The sequence below is a fragment of the Cololabis saira genome, chromosome 13 (genome assembly GCF_033807715.1).
Source record: "Cololabis saira isolate AMF1-May2022 chromosome 13, fColSai1.1, whole genome shotgun sequence".
NCBI lineage: Eukaryota > Metazoa > Chordata > Actinopteri > Beloniformes > Belonidae > Cololabis > Cololabis saira.
In genome coordinates, this window is record NC_084599.1 from 16,130,718 (window position 1) to 16,147,215 (window position 16,498).

At 42.5% G+C, this 16,498-nt stretch overlaps 1 protein-coding gene across 1 annotated transcript in view; it reads right to left on the minus strand.

Annotated features, from left to right (window-relative positions):
- Positions 1-16,498, minus strand: part of scfd2 (sec1 family domain containing 2) — a 108,944-nt gene that overhangs the window by 53,711 nt on the left and 38,735 nt on the right. The window contains exon 5 of the mRNA XM_061737079.1: positions 1,336-1,636. Coding sequence (XP_061593063.1) covers positions 1,336-1,636 — 301 coding nt within the window. The remainder of the gene's footprint in view (positions 1-1,335; positions 1,637-16,498) is intronic.

Consider the following 16,498-nt stretch of genomic DNA (forward strand, 5'->3'; position numbering starts at 1 on the left):
TGCAGACTGTAGCCAGGGGGGAAACAGAAAAGAAAAAATTTGTAAAAAAAAAAGAAGAAAAGAAAAAAAAGGGGGAAAAAAAGCTCCCAAGGCGACCAGGTTTCATTCAACGTCTGGTTTCCATTTGAGTCCTTTAATTGGGGAGAATGTCACAATCAATGTTTTGCTCTGGATGCTGAGACAGACGACCTCCTCCTCATGTTACCCCGACCAACCACTTCTTCGGCTGCAATAAAAACGTCTCTCGCAGACACCCGTGCACGCACGAACACACATTCAGATTTAAGAGAGTGCATGCGCTGCCAGATTCCTTTGAATGGGCAAGACGTGAACAAATCCTTGGGTTTTTTTTCTGTCTGAAACACACCTGGCAGCCCATGACAGGCTTATTTCCAATGAAGTGTTTATAACACAGTCGGATTTTTTTTTTCCTTTTTCTTTTTTTAACACGAGCCACATCTCTGAACCGGGGTCTGCCAGGAGGCCCCTCGGGTCCAGACTAAACTTCGCCAAGTAGAACAGGAAGAGAGAGAGATTGAATATGAGAAGGGAAAAAGAAGAAGAGAGAGCTCAACAGTCTTCATAAGTGCTTTACATGGATTTATAAACCTTAGACAATGCGATGCAACACTACATGTAAGATAGTATAAAATCCCAAGGTATTACTCCAGGGCGTGTGTTTACGGTGGCGTTAGCCCTAAACTAAAAGAAGGACTAATTATAAACTATGTGGCACAGGAGTAGACCCTGAGGTTAAAGATGCCATTACTGAGGGAGGTACAGCCGGCTGTGGTGAGGTGGGCTGGACCGGTCACTCATCTAAAGCGTCGGCCTTGGATCTGGTCTACCACACAGTAACCAGGCCAGGCCAACAGCAGAAAGTGATGTGTTAAGAAACGTAAGAATCAGTATGTGGAGTAAACACACAACCACTGTTGCTAAGTAGCTACAGGATGAAATACTTGGTATCTTAACAGTAGTAAATATTAGTCAAAACAGAAGATAAAGTGAAATGTTATCTCTCTTTCTCTTACACTTATCTGAAAACACAAAGTTAAAACATTTCCACACTTGAGTATTTGTGTAGCTGCTTCCCCGACTGACGAGAGAGTGTGTTGGTTTGTGTGCAGTGGAGAGTGTGACAGAAGAAGTGCAGGAGAAAGATGGAGTGTGACGACTTTGGTGATAATAATACAAAAAAAAAATTCCCGGTTTATCAGCCCTGAAGGCAGAGAAAGGGGAAATTAACCATCAGCTGCTCACACCTTCTTAAATCAAGTCTGCCGAACTGTGCATGCTCCTGAAAGCGCTTATGATGACGGCATTAACTCTCACCGGTGAGTTTCTGCAGCAGCGGGCTGAGCTCCGTCTCCCGTGTTATGACCAGGGTGAGGGCTCCTATCAGCTCCCTCTCCAGCTTCTCCAGCTCCTCCTCTTCCTCCTCAGAGTCCTGGCCCGTGTGCTTTGCTTCATTAGCGAGGGAGTAGAGATAGATCAGCAGGAGGATCAGCTCATCGGGCCCACACTCTTCCTCCCCGGACCTTGACCCCAGGGATGAGCCGTCCTCGCTCCCACGGGGCTTCATCAAAGGCAGCAGCTGCCTCAACACGGCGGGGAAATCAGAGTCCCCGAGAGCCTATGACACACAGACACAACAAACAAATATCAAAAAGTGTTGTGCCTTTTCTACATCCACTCATTAACACAAACGATGACCAGGCTCTTGACTCAGACACTGAACAGTTAAGGAAATGTAATACCATCCTTAAGTATGCATGCTCCACCAATAAACCACCAACTCAAAGTCAAACTCTCAAACTGGAACAAACTCCTGTTTGTGCACATTTGTTTTTCATTTTGTTTTCTATTTTGCAAGCCATGCTGTATTAGTTTGAGTTTTATGTCTCCCAGTCCCAATCTTCCCATTTTGTTTGTAAATGCTCCAATTTACAAACATACAAATTTAAGACACAGCTGATGGGGAACAACCAACATCTCCTGCCAAACTCAATTAACCCTCCGCTGAATCACAGTCTTGCAACTTGCATCACATTTGGCAGATTGGTTTTATTTCTATGCAAAATACAAGTAAGCTTCCTGTATGAAAGATAAGTATGTTACATTTTTATCTTTTAGGATTTGAGTGATGAAGAAGAAACTTTAACAAGCAGCACTTTGTGCAGCCATCTAAGAGATGTTTTTGCAGCTTTTATTTTTGTTCACTTTTGCAGCAAAACACAGAGAACAAGTAAAGCTATGATCTCAAAGGTTATATCTCTTTGAGATGTTCTGATTCTCAGTGATGTATTTGTCTCTACATTTTGAGGGTCAATAAAAGACTGATGCTATAGGAAAAGGATGGATAGATAGATGGATGGATGGTGGAAGCTCTCCTTTTCCTTTTGTACATGCAATTTGACTTGTTGAAGAATTTGTTCCTTCTTTTGTCAGTCTGAATCATGCCCCGCGCCACTGGCTGCACCTAAAGCTCAGCACAGCTCAGACGACTTTGACTCTGTATCTGACACCTTTTCTACGGGATTATTTCTCAAGTCTTACTTGAACTCACTTCTTTTATAAAGTTTTGATGCAAAGGAATCAGTGGAGGAGCTTGTTTTTGACCCACGAGCTCAGCCTCGGGTAAATGTTCACTTGCAAATTTATGTTTATTGAATTTTGTTGTGAGGATTGAGGAAAGGCTTTCCCACGGAGGGTTTTTATTTTTCCTTTGATAGGTGTTTCAACAGAACAAAAACACCCCTTCTTAGTCTCCTAAATCTTTTCAAGGTCTTTTGCAGTCACACAGAGGCTTTGAAGACTTCCACAGCAATCCCAGAAGAATCACAAACTTTTCTTGGTCTTTCCCACCTCTGCTGAACCTGCACGGTAACCAGTGAACTGCCATGACCTGAAACTCTTTGCCATCTCTTTAATAGTGTTTTCATGCTGTGTGAGCCTAAACTAGTTTCATATTAAAGTAGTCTTACAGGTTGATGATTTTCAAACATGTTCCAGTAAAAAAAGCATTCATTGACAAGTCTGCAGGGTCACAACACAAAGTTCATGTGACACGAACCCTCCAACTGGAGCTTTATACATACGACTGCCACACCAAGCATCTGCTTAGAACAGGGGCCTTCAACCCCGGCCTTCCAGAGCCCCAATTCAGCACGTTTTAGATGTTTCCCTGCTTCAACACACCTGATTCTGATTAATTCTTACCATCAGCAGGTCATCAAGGTCTACACAACTCTGTTGGTGACAGCCATGTCTATTAGGGGTGTGATGAAGCAGGGAAACATCTAAAACATGCAGGACAGTGGCTCTCCAGGACCAGGGTTGGAGACCCCGGTTAAGAAGATCCCCTGACTGCTGGCCACCTTTACAATGTTTGATGAGGAAGAATAATTACAAAGCTTTAAAGCTTTGAATTAACTTGTCTTTCACAACTGCCAACAGCCTAACAGTGTCATGAAAAACACAATTTAACAACCTTGACTCTCTCAGTGCATCCAGACCTTTGAACAGTGTTCACTATTCAACTTCAAATTATATAAAACAAAAATAATATACTAATCTAGCTTAATGTCCAACACATATAACCCTAGATAATATCGGAGGTCACAATAGGGTGCCAAAATATCAAAAAAACACCAACAGAGCCACAACTGAAACCTTACTTGAAGCCCTTAAAGCGGCATTTAGAGACAGAATCTGTGAAAAACAAAACATGCGAGAGCTTTTGTTATTCCTTGCTGTGTGGCTGACATTTGAGTCAGTTTACCTGCTTTACAAGATTAATAATTAGAAAATGAATGTGCAATCTTTATTATGCGTTTTTGTTTAAAAGTTAAAAAGGTCAATCTGAATACAGTATAAGTTATCAAGCTCCAAACACAAGTCCTGTTTACATTTTCAGCATCCTGCTCCATCTTCTCACGGGTTTCAGCAATGTATTGACAATATTGTTTGTTTTTCTGAGCAGCTTTGCCTTTAACGGCAGTTCAATACCCTTAACAGCAACTTTTTAGCCTCAACTCCATCAGTTCAAACGATCCAACTACCCTCTTTTTTTAAAACAAAAAACAAGTTTTACGCTTTGGGCTGCAATCAGATGATATTACTCAGGCATCGATAAACAGACTTCTTGTTTAATGTTGTTGTTTTTTTTTGATGTAGTGTAAAAGTGTATAAATTGTGGGCTTAGTGAGCGACCTCGTTGTTGCATTGGTTCATTTTACAGCCCGGTGAGAGATTGAGGTAATTTTGTTCATTCCGTTAATTTGAATGGGTGCTGGACAGTTTTTTTTCCCCCTTCTCTATCAATAGTGTACATACACAGACACACACACACAGACAGACAGACAGACAGGGCAGTTGGAGCAACTTTCGGTGCAGTGAATTGTTTTTGTGAAGCTGTCTGAACAGTCAGTGTCTTACAATAGCTGAATGGTGCTCTGGTTCAACAAGCTCTAGACCACAGGAGCTTTCACACAACACTGATCACTCTCACGACAATAGTGAGCTCACAAACAACAAGGGCGGAGAGCTAATCTGTCCGATGGAAAGCATGAAAAACAGGTTAGAGACGGGGGGGAAAGCGGGCAACGGGGTCAGGATGATGGGAACGGTGAAAAATAAAGCACGGCTGAGAAAGAAACTTGGGTTTTACAAAAGGGAATGTTGCTTTCGGATGACAGGATACAGGAAGTTACTGTTCAGAGAGGAACGTACATCTGTGTCTGATGAAGCTGCAAATGCCTGTGTCGATATATTTCATTTTCATGCTGGATTCCATGATAAAGGGCTTTGTGTTACTCTCATCAAGGAAAACAGGCTCTAAGAATGAGGGGCTTTAGACGTTATAGTGGCCCCGGTGGGGGACGTTGTGTCTGATCCAGATAAACTCATCACTGAGCCAAACATGAAATACAGTCCAGAAATAGAGCCAAAGCCATAGAACTCACTGACTGTCCCTGAAGAAGTAGAGTTTACTGTAATATTGTTGTTTTGGAATTACTGTCGGGAAAGGAAACCCAATTGAGGGTCAGCCTCGGCGACTTTGTTAATGCAATTTCCTGCATCATAAATGAAGGGAAAGCGACATCAGTCCATCTTTGCATCTTCGGCGTCCAACATTCAAGCCATCGCAGCACACGTTCTCATCTGTTCGCTCGAAGGAGGCCTCTCCAACCGCCCCGGGCCCCAGCCAGCCCCTGGAGATCGCTCAAACATAATCTCACTGCACATTTTTCTTCTTAAATGTTGTGAAATCAAATACCTCTCCACGTTGTGCTCATTTGAGCTACCAAACAATGTTTGGGATCTTTCCCGTGCTCATTGTGCTGGACGGGAGTGAGGAGAGAAAGACAAAGAACATTACGGGCTGTTGAAATGCCCAGTGCTGAGAACTTTCTCCTTCATTTCTCATGTTAGTACATCTATCGATCACCAACACCTCCAATCGGCAAATACAAGGAAAAAAGAAAAAAAAAGACCTGTGTTTGATTCTCTAGGTTTGTAAAGAAGCATGCTGTGGTCGGCAGAAAAAAAGAGGAAAAAAGAAGAAATCATTTGAAAACTCCATGTTGCTACGCAACTTTGGCATCAGACGCTCTGTTTAAGGCAGCACAAAGAAAATGAGCTGAAAAAGGAGACCTGGAGGGACTGTGGGCCTCCGCATCGTTTGTCAGGAACAACCTCACTCAAAATGTGAGATGTGTTGCCTCCCAGAGCTCTGAACACTCCAACGGTACATGTTTTCCCTTGTAAGAAAGCATTGTTCAAGGTTTTGCTCTTGTTCTTCTTAAATTGTTTTGTGGCTCACAACGGTTATTATGATTTGCATCTACAAACATAAAACCTTATGTGATGTCCAAGCATGAATGCAAACACCCAGTGTGAACTGGATTTGTATGTTTTTAGAGAAAAAAAAAAGTACTTTTTCTTTTTTAATTGATGTTTTCAATACAATTACAAAAGAAGACTTCATGTGAGTATTTGCAGAGAACTGCAGTCTTCCACTCCCAGATCACAGATCTCTGCAGGTAGTCATTGCACCTCCACTTAGATCAATTACCTCAAGTGAGAGATTACCGCTTTTTGTTTTCAGTTTTTTTACATTTTTTTTGTCTTGTCCTCACAGTCATAATTACTTTCTACAAATGCACCGCAGTATGGTTTTACCAACTGTGTGCACTGAAATATCTGTGTGCAGTTGGGTGCTGTGTGCATATGTCTGCACGTGCCCGACGGAGCATGCAGTGTAAGTGGGTCCCTGCAGGAGACGTGTAGAAGCTGCTGTCAGCTGCGTGCCATGGCGCCAGAGCAGGAAATAGAAGCCTTTGCAAGTCTACAGAGCTGAGACTGAGCTGACTGAGCGAGGCTTAGTGGGAAGACTGACTGAAGCCCTTTCCAACACTGGGGCTAAACTCAACAATGTCCGACTCACTGCTCACTGGACAGGCGATTGAGAACTGTACACCTCTGTAACTAGAACGGAGGGGAATACGTCCTACCTCCTCACGACGTTTAAAATATTCAAGGAGTTTCACTAGAATTCTGTCCTTTTTCCCTTGTTTTTAAATGCATTTAACTTCAATTACGCTTCTCCTTTATGAAGTACGAGCATTTACAAATCACAGGATACAATTATTAACTGCAAACCATTTCCATTTATAAACAGGAAATCAAGTGCCGTTTGGACTGCCTTTAAATATGTATCACAGTTTGCACATCGCTGCAACAATTGAAGGCTCCAAAAATGGATCATTCAAGTATCTAATCGGTCGGCAAAAGTTTCAACTCAAGCGAATCTTGATCTTGACAAGCTTTAGAAGAGCATTTGTTGATTTTTTGGGAAAAAAATAACCTCATTTAGTATTCTCCCAAGAGACCCTGTGAGAAACGCTCTCAGTGACAGCAAGAACGATGCCTACCTAGAGGACCGTGCAGATTCAGGGGCAGCGCTGCTTCCATGAGCTGCTGCATTACTGCCATAATAACAGGAAGCTAACATTATTATTACGACAATTACTGAATTCACTAGCCTTGCTGCCATGCACTAATGTCACCATTACACACAATTACAGAGAACAATGGCATTACTCTGTCAAAATATTCCTAATTTTAGGGTTGCAATTCCTCAGATACAGCCATTACTTTAAATGACTTGAGAGTTTCTTGTCATGACATAATGAATCTCAAAGAAAACCTGACTTTGTATTAAATATAGACCCTCTCTTTGTTCACTGAATAGCCTCAGCAGATTGGTCGGCTCTAAATTTAGCAGGAGGTTATTGGTAGAAGGCTGCAGCCTCACGGGCCGGGCTCGGGCCTTTGCACCAATCACAAACTCCCTCTTGCGTGATAATCTGGTTCGAATCTGCTTGCCAGTGATTGACAGATTGGTGTTTGGCAATTCCTACCATTTTGGGGTCCATAAAGGGTAAATCTCAACCAATCACAGAGCCAGGCCAAACTCCGCCCATGCCCAGCTCAGCCTGCACAGGAAACCAGCTCCAGATGCAACCCCCGGAGGTAGGTGAGTGTTTCAGATGCATGGCAGTGTGCTAACCAGAACCAGGCCCGACTTGCTTTGCGCGCTGACTGCACAATGAACCTTTTTCGAGGCCTGGAGGCAGTGGGAGGGGTGGGCATTGGAGGTGTAGGCTTTTGAGAGAACAACAACAAAGTTGGCCACTGGTCAGTTCTACTTGTTGACCAAAATCTCTGGGTAACCAGAGCTCCACTGAAAGAGATGGTGGAAACGTAGTTACTGCCATAGCAACCATTAAAAAAAACAAGCTAATTTGCATTCTTTGAGAAATCCACACATGTGCTTCATTTGCAAATATATAATCACATCCAATTTACATTAACAAACAACAACACACTAAGCTGGAAGGGATACAAGCAAACATCTAAAACAAAATTCATAAATCTTTAAACCAAAAGACATCAAGTAAACTTTGGCTCTAAATCATGCACAGCAAGCTTGCCATTGATTCTGAATAAAACAGCTGGAAGACAAGTACGTGTTCACACTCAGAGCGGCTGGCAGGATTGTAAACATGTAAACACCACCAGAACTTCAAGCAAAATCACAAAATCTTTTCCAGATATTCTGTTAATGAGAGCAGTTGGCCTCTCCTGCGCAGTCGCGGGTGTACGGTATCTCTGCAAAGGCACATGCTCTTTGTAACCTGCGGTGATGACAGTGACGAATCCGACAATGGGTCCATCGGAAGAATTGTGTTTATCAAAAGACGGAAATCTGCCTTAAGATCAGCTGAAGTGGAAAATTAAAGGTTTATCTCTGGGTTTCTTTTCGCAGCCATTATTCTGTCTTGTGTGAAAGGTGCGGACAACGCAGCAGGTCTTTATCACCCGGGGCGGAAATATGACTCTTAACACAAAGAAGAGGTACAGTGTGCACACACGCTCACATGACACTAGCCAGCGGACACTTGCTGATTAATCAAATCCACGAATGTGCTCAAATTTCATTCCGTTTCCTCTGAATCCCCAACCCTCCAGCCTCTAACCTTCTCTTTTTTAGACGTTTTTATGTACCGGTATTTATTTTAAAGAAATGCAATGAATGACTCAGAGGAAGAGAGTGTGTGCTTTTATAGATTTGAAGCTTTCCAGCAGTGTCACAAGATACTTGTCAGCGAACATTTGTGGAACATCTTTGCTTTTGGTCAGCATCATGTTTTCAGTATATGCAGATCACCATCTGACATCTTAAAAAAAATAATCTGGAGTTACAATGACATTGGCTCTAGTATTAGACACTGTAAGTAAGTGTTCTTTCATTAGGAAGCAAAACAACTTGAATCCAAGTGGTTTCACTTGGAACAGAATATGTCTTTGCAGCAAAATGGTAATTAAAGTGAGCGCAAGTGGTAATGGAGCTATGACACAATAAACCGTCTGACAAGACACAAATATCCCGCTCCACTGAGGTGATTGTGTTCATAGCATCCACACCATAACTTAAGTGGACCACTGGTATATCCGTCTGGTTGCTGCTACTTTGTCATAAGTCCGTCCCAGTCGACGTTCAAACTACTGTCAGAAGGTTCTGCATCAGACCCTCACCGATCCCTCTTCCTTTTCTCTACATTTATATTAGCATGAATGACATCAGAATCTGGCTTTTACAGAGTTATGACAAGATGGTAACCATCAGATGGAGATCCCTATACAAACGATCCTTTTTATACACATACAAAGTTAAAATGACCTCGGTTATGTTTATAGGGACCATATCCACTCCATCGCTTAGGTACACTTCTTGCCAGAAGCTTAAAATAGCTATTTATTTTGACATAGCTCCATTGCCAACCCCCCCCCCGTTGTAACTCAATTATGGCACAACTGCTTCGAGTTGTGCCGTTTTGGTCACTAAAAAAACATTGCTCTCCTTGGAACGTTCCTTTAATATTGTCAAGCTATACTTGCTGTTCGATAATAACTGTAACCTTCATGAGGCTAAAAGGAGAGCGAGAAGCTGTGCAGACTGCCATCTGCAAACACCAGTGTTTACTTGCCCTCCTTTATCTTCTGCTCTTTAGGGGCCGTGCCAAGTTGTTGCCAATGCAGGCATTTCTTGATGCCACTGAGAAAACAAGACGCTTTCATTGTGAAGCAGCCGGAGAAAAAGCAGAGCAAGGTGGCCAACGCAAGTGCGTCTCGCTGTTGTGAAGGATCCCTCTTTCGCTGAGCTTAGAATGCATTCAGATGATGTTTGCACTGAGCACAAGCTGCAGCCCGAGGAGCGTTTTGTTTGGCATTACATCACATGTGATGTTACCGCAGGTATTGCCAAATGCACTTGGCCTGAAATCCCAAGGGTTACAATTTTGATGTCCGTCTGTACTGTCTTCTCCAAACTTTTCATCACCCGGGTGACTCGATGACAAACCGAAACACTGCCCGGAAGCCGAGGGGAAACAAGCAAGCATTTTTAAATGAGTACATTTGAAATATGGAATGTACAGCCTGACGACCAAATTCTGTTTTCTCCATCAGCCGGTAACTCATCCATGTCTAAGCGTGAAGTATGTTAGTCTGAGAAGCCAAGTTGGAACCAAAACACAACAAAGGAACAGAGGGGAAAGACAAGCTGCTTGACTGATTGGGTGACTGGACAGATTGTTGTAAAGCACAACATTTTGTGGTTGCCTTGAAGAGGAAACGCATGAAAACATATCAAATACAAAACAAATCTAGCTATCTTCTTCAACAATATGACAACACCGGTACAGCATTAAAAAAAAAAAAAAAAAAAAAAAAAAGGTTGCAAACACTGAAACCCAACAAAGTAATGTGGTTTTCATGTTTGGTTGCACTTTCCTTGATACTTTTTTTATTTAAATCTTGGAATTTAAATTAGCATTTTCTGAAGGTACAATGGATTTAGGAGCTTTTGTGGTCTGAATCTATCATCCTGATGAGAACAAAGATCGTAAATATGTCATTAAACGAGGCTTTGATGACCACAGAGTGCGAAGTGAGTGGTTTTGTACCTCCACAGGCAAGTGGTAACTGAACTGTTGCTGGATTGTTTGTAGGGAGGGGATCAATAGAGAACAGCACACAGAGACGCACAGCTGAAGGTCGGCTTGCCAGAAGAGAGTTGGACAAAGAGCTGCCTCTCTGTCAGTACATGAAAAAGCTCTCAATAGCTTTTATATCAGTCAACCCGTCTTCCACCTTTCATCCTCTTTAATTCGCTGTCTTCCTCATGCATCTCTACGTCTTTTATCTGCATCTGTCTCTTTCACTCTGCGTTGGCAAGTTGGTGTTGCTCAGACCTCGAGGGCTACAATTTGGAAGAGACACGGGACCCGGTCGCAGACACAAACAGTCCACGCACTCCGCCCCGCCACCGCCAGCCAGCCACATGCTGGTCACTGCGGCTGGATTCTGTCTGCCAGGCACACGACACCCCGCCTGCTGATATCGCTCCTGAGCTAAGGTCTTAACTCCCTTGCATAGGCTTTTGCATGAAAAAAAAAAATAGCATTTCCTTTTTTTTTTTTTTTGCTGCAGAAGCTACAACACAAGATGATGTCATTCACAACCCTAGGTCTGCATAAAAACATCCTGCACTTTTCTCACAATGAGACCGATTTAAAATCATTAATGAGTAGGTGCATGCATGCAGGCAAGTGCACGGAAATACACGCATCCCTCTAAAACTGCCCAGGATAGTACATTACATCCACAGCTAATTGACTGAGGAGGCACCGGCGGGGAGAAAAACACCCGCCGGTAAAGAGGCTGATTCTGCTTTGTCTTGAAACAAACACAACCGCAGTTTATCTGATGAACCTCGAGGCAAAACAACTGACTTAAACATTTTGCAGCTTGTCAGTTTCACTCTGCAGCGTGGCCACGCAAAGCCGTTTGATACCAGAGATGACTTTTAAATGTTGCCAGCCAGAACGCTGAAGCCGGTATTGTTTTTCACCTGTGTTTATGCATGCGCAGGCATGTGTTTGGGGCCATGGCAGAACATGGTCGGACATTTACTGAAGGAGGAACCACCAGAAATGAAGTTTTGAGTGTTTTGACAGGTTTATGCTTTATGTCTGCCCGTGAACAGATTTTGTCAACAATACTGCATCCCAACTGCGCAGTTGGGATCAAAATAAAGACGGAGCTTGGTGTGGCCCGTGAGCAGCAAGTTCTTATGTTATAATCTGGTGGTTGTTTATGTTCTCATGGGTTTAAAAGGTCAACATGCTGACTGGCTCCAGTCACAGGTTCGTCACTAATTCAAGCGTCTGTCTCATAAAATGGAGGAGAGGGAGCTAAACACGTCACCAGCTGGTTCAATAAAACACATTAAACCAACTAAAATAATGCCTTTTTTAAATAAGAGTAAAATTTACAGTAACAATACAGAACTGATGCAGATCCCAACATCATAAAGCGATCCTGCTGGGTTTCTTTTAGGCATAATTTATGTCTCGGAAAGCATTTCTTAAATGAATAGTATGTTTACTGTAGGTCAGAGAGAGACAAAGGTTTTGTAAAAGATGCTGCCCCTTTATCCATTTTGAGGTTTTGTGGAGGATTGAGGTGAAATGGACATGAGGGGGCACTGTTGCATCGTGCCGGGTCCGTGACCCGCTCAAGCCCAGGCTGCATGCAGCGAACTGGATCCCTGTTTCTTCCCTTCGAAAATCTGTCCTGGAAAAGGCTTAAGAAGACAGGAAACAGGCTGTAAGTTGAAATGATGGATATTTTTAAACTATTAGCTGCATTCTAGCTGGATCCCAGCTGTGTGATGGTGGATTCTGCATGTATGATCTCAGCTCGGTCCACGCAGTCACTTCTGACTGAGCGGAGTGTCACTGTGGGATGATGTACAGATCTGGGAGGTGTGAGTTTCTGTAGTGAACTTTGAACAACACATGGGCGACCAGTAACGCAGCTCTTGCTGGTTTGCCTGTCATTACCTTGAGGTACAGCTGGTGAGTCCCATCAATTACACGTTTGTGTTGCGGACATATAGTCTTGTGCCACATGTGGCGGGAGGCAGGGCTTCTCCTCTGACCTACCATTAACACACAGGTCACAGAGGTAGCACGGTATTTATACAGCAACTCCAAATAAATACAAAAGAAGGGGTGTTTTTTTCCTGTTTTAAAGTAACAGAAGTGAGGGAGCCGGTGTACTTGTGTGTGTTTTTATGATTTTCCCCTCCACATTTTTCTGTTATGTAAATAAAGTCTCCATCATAATCTACACATTCCCACCAACATGAGAATCTCTCCAGGATAGACTGACAAAAACACGCCTACACGCGGCTGGTCTTCCCTAAACATTTATAGAACGGTCATTACGGAGAGGAGAAATGGAAAACAACTAATCTCCCTCCGCTTCCCAACACGTACACACACCTGGGTGGATGCTCAGATCTAATGGAACGTTGTTTAGGATCTTAATTACAAATAAAAATAGAAAACTTCTGGGGAGGGGGGAGGAGCAGACAACAAGCAAAAAAAATAATAAATTAAAGAGACAGTCCATGACTACGGGAAATGAAGGACCTCCTCTGTGAGATGTTATCGCTGCAGTGACGGAGGACTGAGTGTGCTGGCCGGGTCACATGATGTTCCCTGATGACAACACTTATTGCGTGACTCAGACTAATTCTTTATCGCTCAATTATGACCCACAAAATCATTTCACCGTCTGGACAGATGGATACAAGAGGAGACCTCTGTTTAAACATGATAAACAACCTATAATTGAATGTGTGGGAATAAACCATGAAGTTAAAAGTATTAGTGACTTCATAATAAACAGTCGCTGTCTTTTTGTCTGATTTTGAGCGGAGCCCTGAGTCAGACACAAAAGAGAACACTGAACGCTGAGAGGAAGGTGGACATCACACGTCTCATGAACAATAAGTTGATTCAATGGACAACCTTTTAACATCTGCTGTTTTTGTAATAAAAATATACGTGCCATAAAGTACTGTACATCATATGATGATGATAATATATACAGTTAATGTCAACGTGTCAGTGTAGAGTGATGCATTGTTACATCCCTAGTGGTGAGCACTGACTGACTGAGAAGCAACAATTTTAATGAGAGAGAAAAGATCGTCACTTTCTTTTTAGAAGTTTTGATCTGGTTTCAAACTTAAACACTTCCCAGCCGTGCAGTTCTCTTCACTTTCATAATATAAGAGCAGTGACTTGTGAAGCTGATGCCATTAGTGTGTAATCTCAAACTAAAGACCCACACAAACACACACACACAATAGCCCTGTGTCTTGTCTAACACAGGCTGCATAGAAGCACCGTGTACACTACAAACTCAATCTGACACCGTCCCTCTTTCTCTCTCTCCCTTCCTCACACACTCCAAAATAAATGCAACAGAAGCAGTGTGTTAAGCTTGTGCGTGCATTTGTGTGTGTGTGCGCGCCAAAGTGGCACAGGGAGGGCTGCATGCAATATATATGCCTAAATGAAAGAGAGCACAGTCAAACAGCGGTCTGTCTGCAGACTACACATCTACATGTCTGCAGCCTAACACCCGCCACTCTGCTTGACTTCCATCTGTAATAACACGTGGAGGATCACTGGTGCTAAGGAAGACTTGTTTTTGACAACTCAATTGAGCACTGACCCACATTTTATGAAACGGGCAGAGATCGACCGGCCGCAAACACGGATAGGGGGGAGAAGAAGAGATGGGATTTTGGGGGTCAGGCTGGAAACAAATGGAGTGAGGAGAGCACGGTTGGTTTCTCTTTTCATGCCAGTGTTTGTGTGTGTGTGTGAACATGAAATGTAGCCCCAATCTGCTGACACTGGTTCAGCGCACAGGCTGAAATAGAACAATACAAATAACATCACCCAGGGTTTCTTCTGCACAAACTTTCCCACCGCTTTAAGCCCATAGCTCAGCTAAAAATCACAGGGAGGAGGAGCATCGAGACAAGCTTAGGCCACTAATACAGGCTCACACTATCACATTATTATTATTATTTTTTTCTATTTGTCTTGGATACAATACGTCATTCTTTCCGTTATTGTCTCTTTCCCAGATTTCTCAACTCATTCCCCAATGCATCCCATTCTCTTACTCTCACCGCTTTACTTGTACAGGCAGAACTTGTGTTCAACGCCAAATCCCACGGACCTCTTATCTGTCATGATAAAACAATTCTCCAAGAGTAATATCAGTTGAGAAATCATAACTTACATCTCTGACGAAATTACAACTGCCAGAACTCACATGCAGAAAAGCACGAACTGAATAACAGCTGCACTAAGGCCGAGGTGCTGACCAAAGGCTGGAGGCATGAATGGACCGCTCCGCCACACGTTATTATTATTCTTAGTCTTTTTAACCATTTCAATCCTCAACTTACACTACCTTATGGAAGAATGAAATCAAGTGGTCTTGGGGACCAACTTTACTTGGTAAAATGTGTGTGTCACAATCTATTCAAGATGTTGTACACAGCTGGAGACCATGACAGTGCCGTACTTTTGTCTTCTACAAGCCCATCAAAGTCAAGATTCTAGCTGTATTTTTCAAACACTGGATCATCTCGAAATGTTGGCAGCTGCTTTCAAAGTCGACATCTTTCTTTGTTACATTTTGGGTCTGCAGCCTTGAACATGACTGGTATCGATCTGTACTAGTGCTTCGCAGATGCATGTTATATCGTGTTGCTGCGGTCTCAGAAATAACTTCAACAATCTGAGGTGGGCTGCTCTTGGTTGTGTTGGAGGGCGGTTGTTAGTTCATTAGATATTGTGTACAGTTGAAAAGACACGAGTCAAAGGCAGATGTGCTGTTTAGGTCCAGTAAAACTCCAGTGCAGACAGAAAGTGCTGCTATTGTTCTTTATCTTTTTTGTGCTTTTCGCTCGTTGTGTTGAAACTGGCTGTTGCTGTTGTCACTTGCGCAGCCACATATGAACCCCAACATGCCCTCGTTGAATCACAATACTGACCCCCCCACCACAACTGAAAAGGAAAGGAAAAAAAAAAGTTGTTTCTTCATGCACCATAAAACTGTCTCTTCCTCAGGCTCTCCTGTCATGTCTGTCCTTCCTAAACAGATGGTAAACACATCGCTAATACCCCGTCTGTCTGTTTAACTGTCCTGTGATGCAGCGCAGAGCTTCACCATTAAATGACAACAAAACACATCACCACTAAAGAAGTGGAGCTTCTCCAGACACCACTAAAACAGAGAATTATAATATAACTGTATATGATCTCGGCCCCTCAACGCTCCGCTTTTATCACTTAACTAATCCATGTATTTTTAATTGATAAGCCTGTGCAAGTCCCCTATCAACAGTGCAGTATTGCTGGGCTTTTAATATTTTCAGGACACATTAATCTTAGTTCAAACTTATTAAAAACACTAGCTTATTAATTCATCAAGCAGTAGACGGAATGGTGCAAAGTAGAATATTAGTAACATAATAAAACTGAGCTTTAAACTATTTAATGGGACAAAAAGGAGTCCATCGATTTAAAAAAAAGATATAATCAATCAGTTTTCTGAAGACTCAAATGTAAAAAGAGGGCTTTTTAGGAAATAGTTAACATTGACCTGATATTCAAAAGTCACAAATATTAAAAGAACAACAAAAAAACATACAATTATTTTAACAGTTGCATAAAGAACGACTGTTGAACATCCCAAGGGATTTGGGATTGTATTCAGGCGAGTTAAGATACTTAAACTATGTCTCATCGATACGATCGTTCACTGTCACGACTTGGAACGGACACGCGATGCCAATCTTTACTGGAATCCATAGTCAAGTTGACTCCTCTGGGCAGCGAACCAACACTCAGAAAATAAAAACAAAAACTCAGCCATCCAAAGTAGACAAAAGGCTACAGTACGGAAAAATACTAAAGCATCCCAGATCTGTCATTTAGTGTTAAACTGGGACCGCCAATGAATTCAGTCAGACGTTTACACAAGGAAA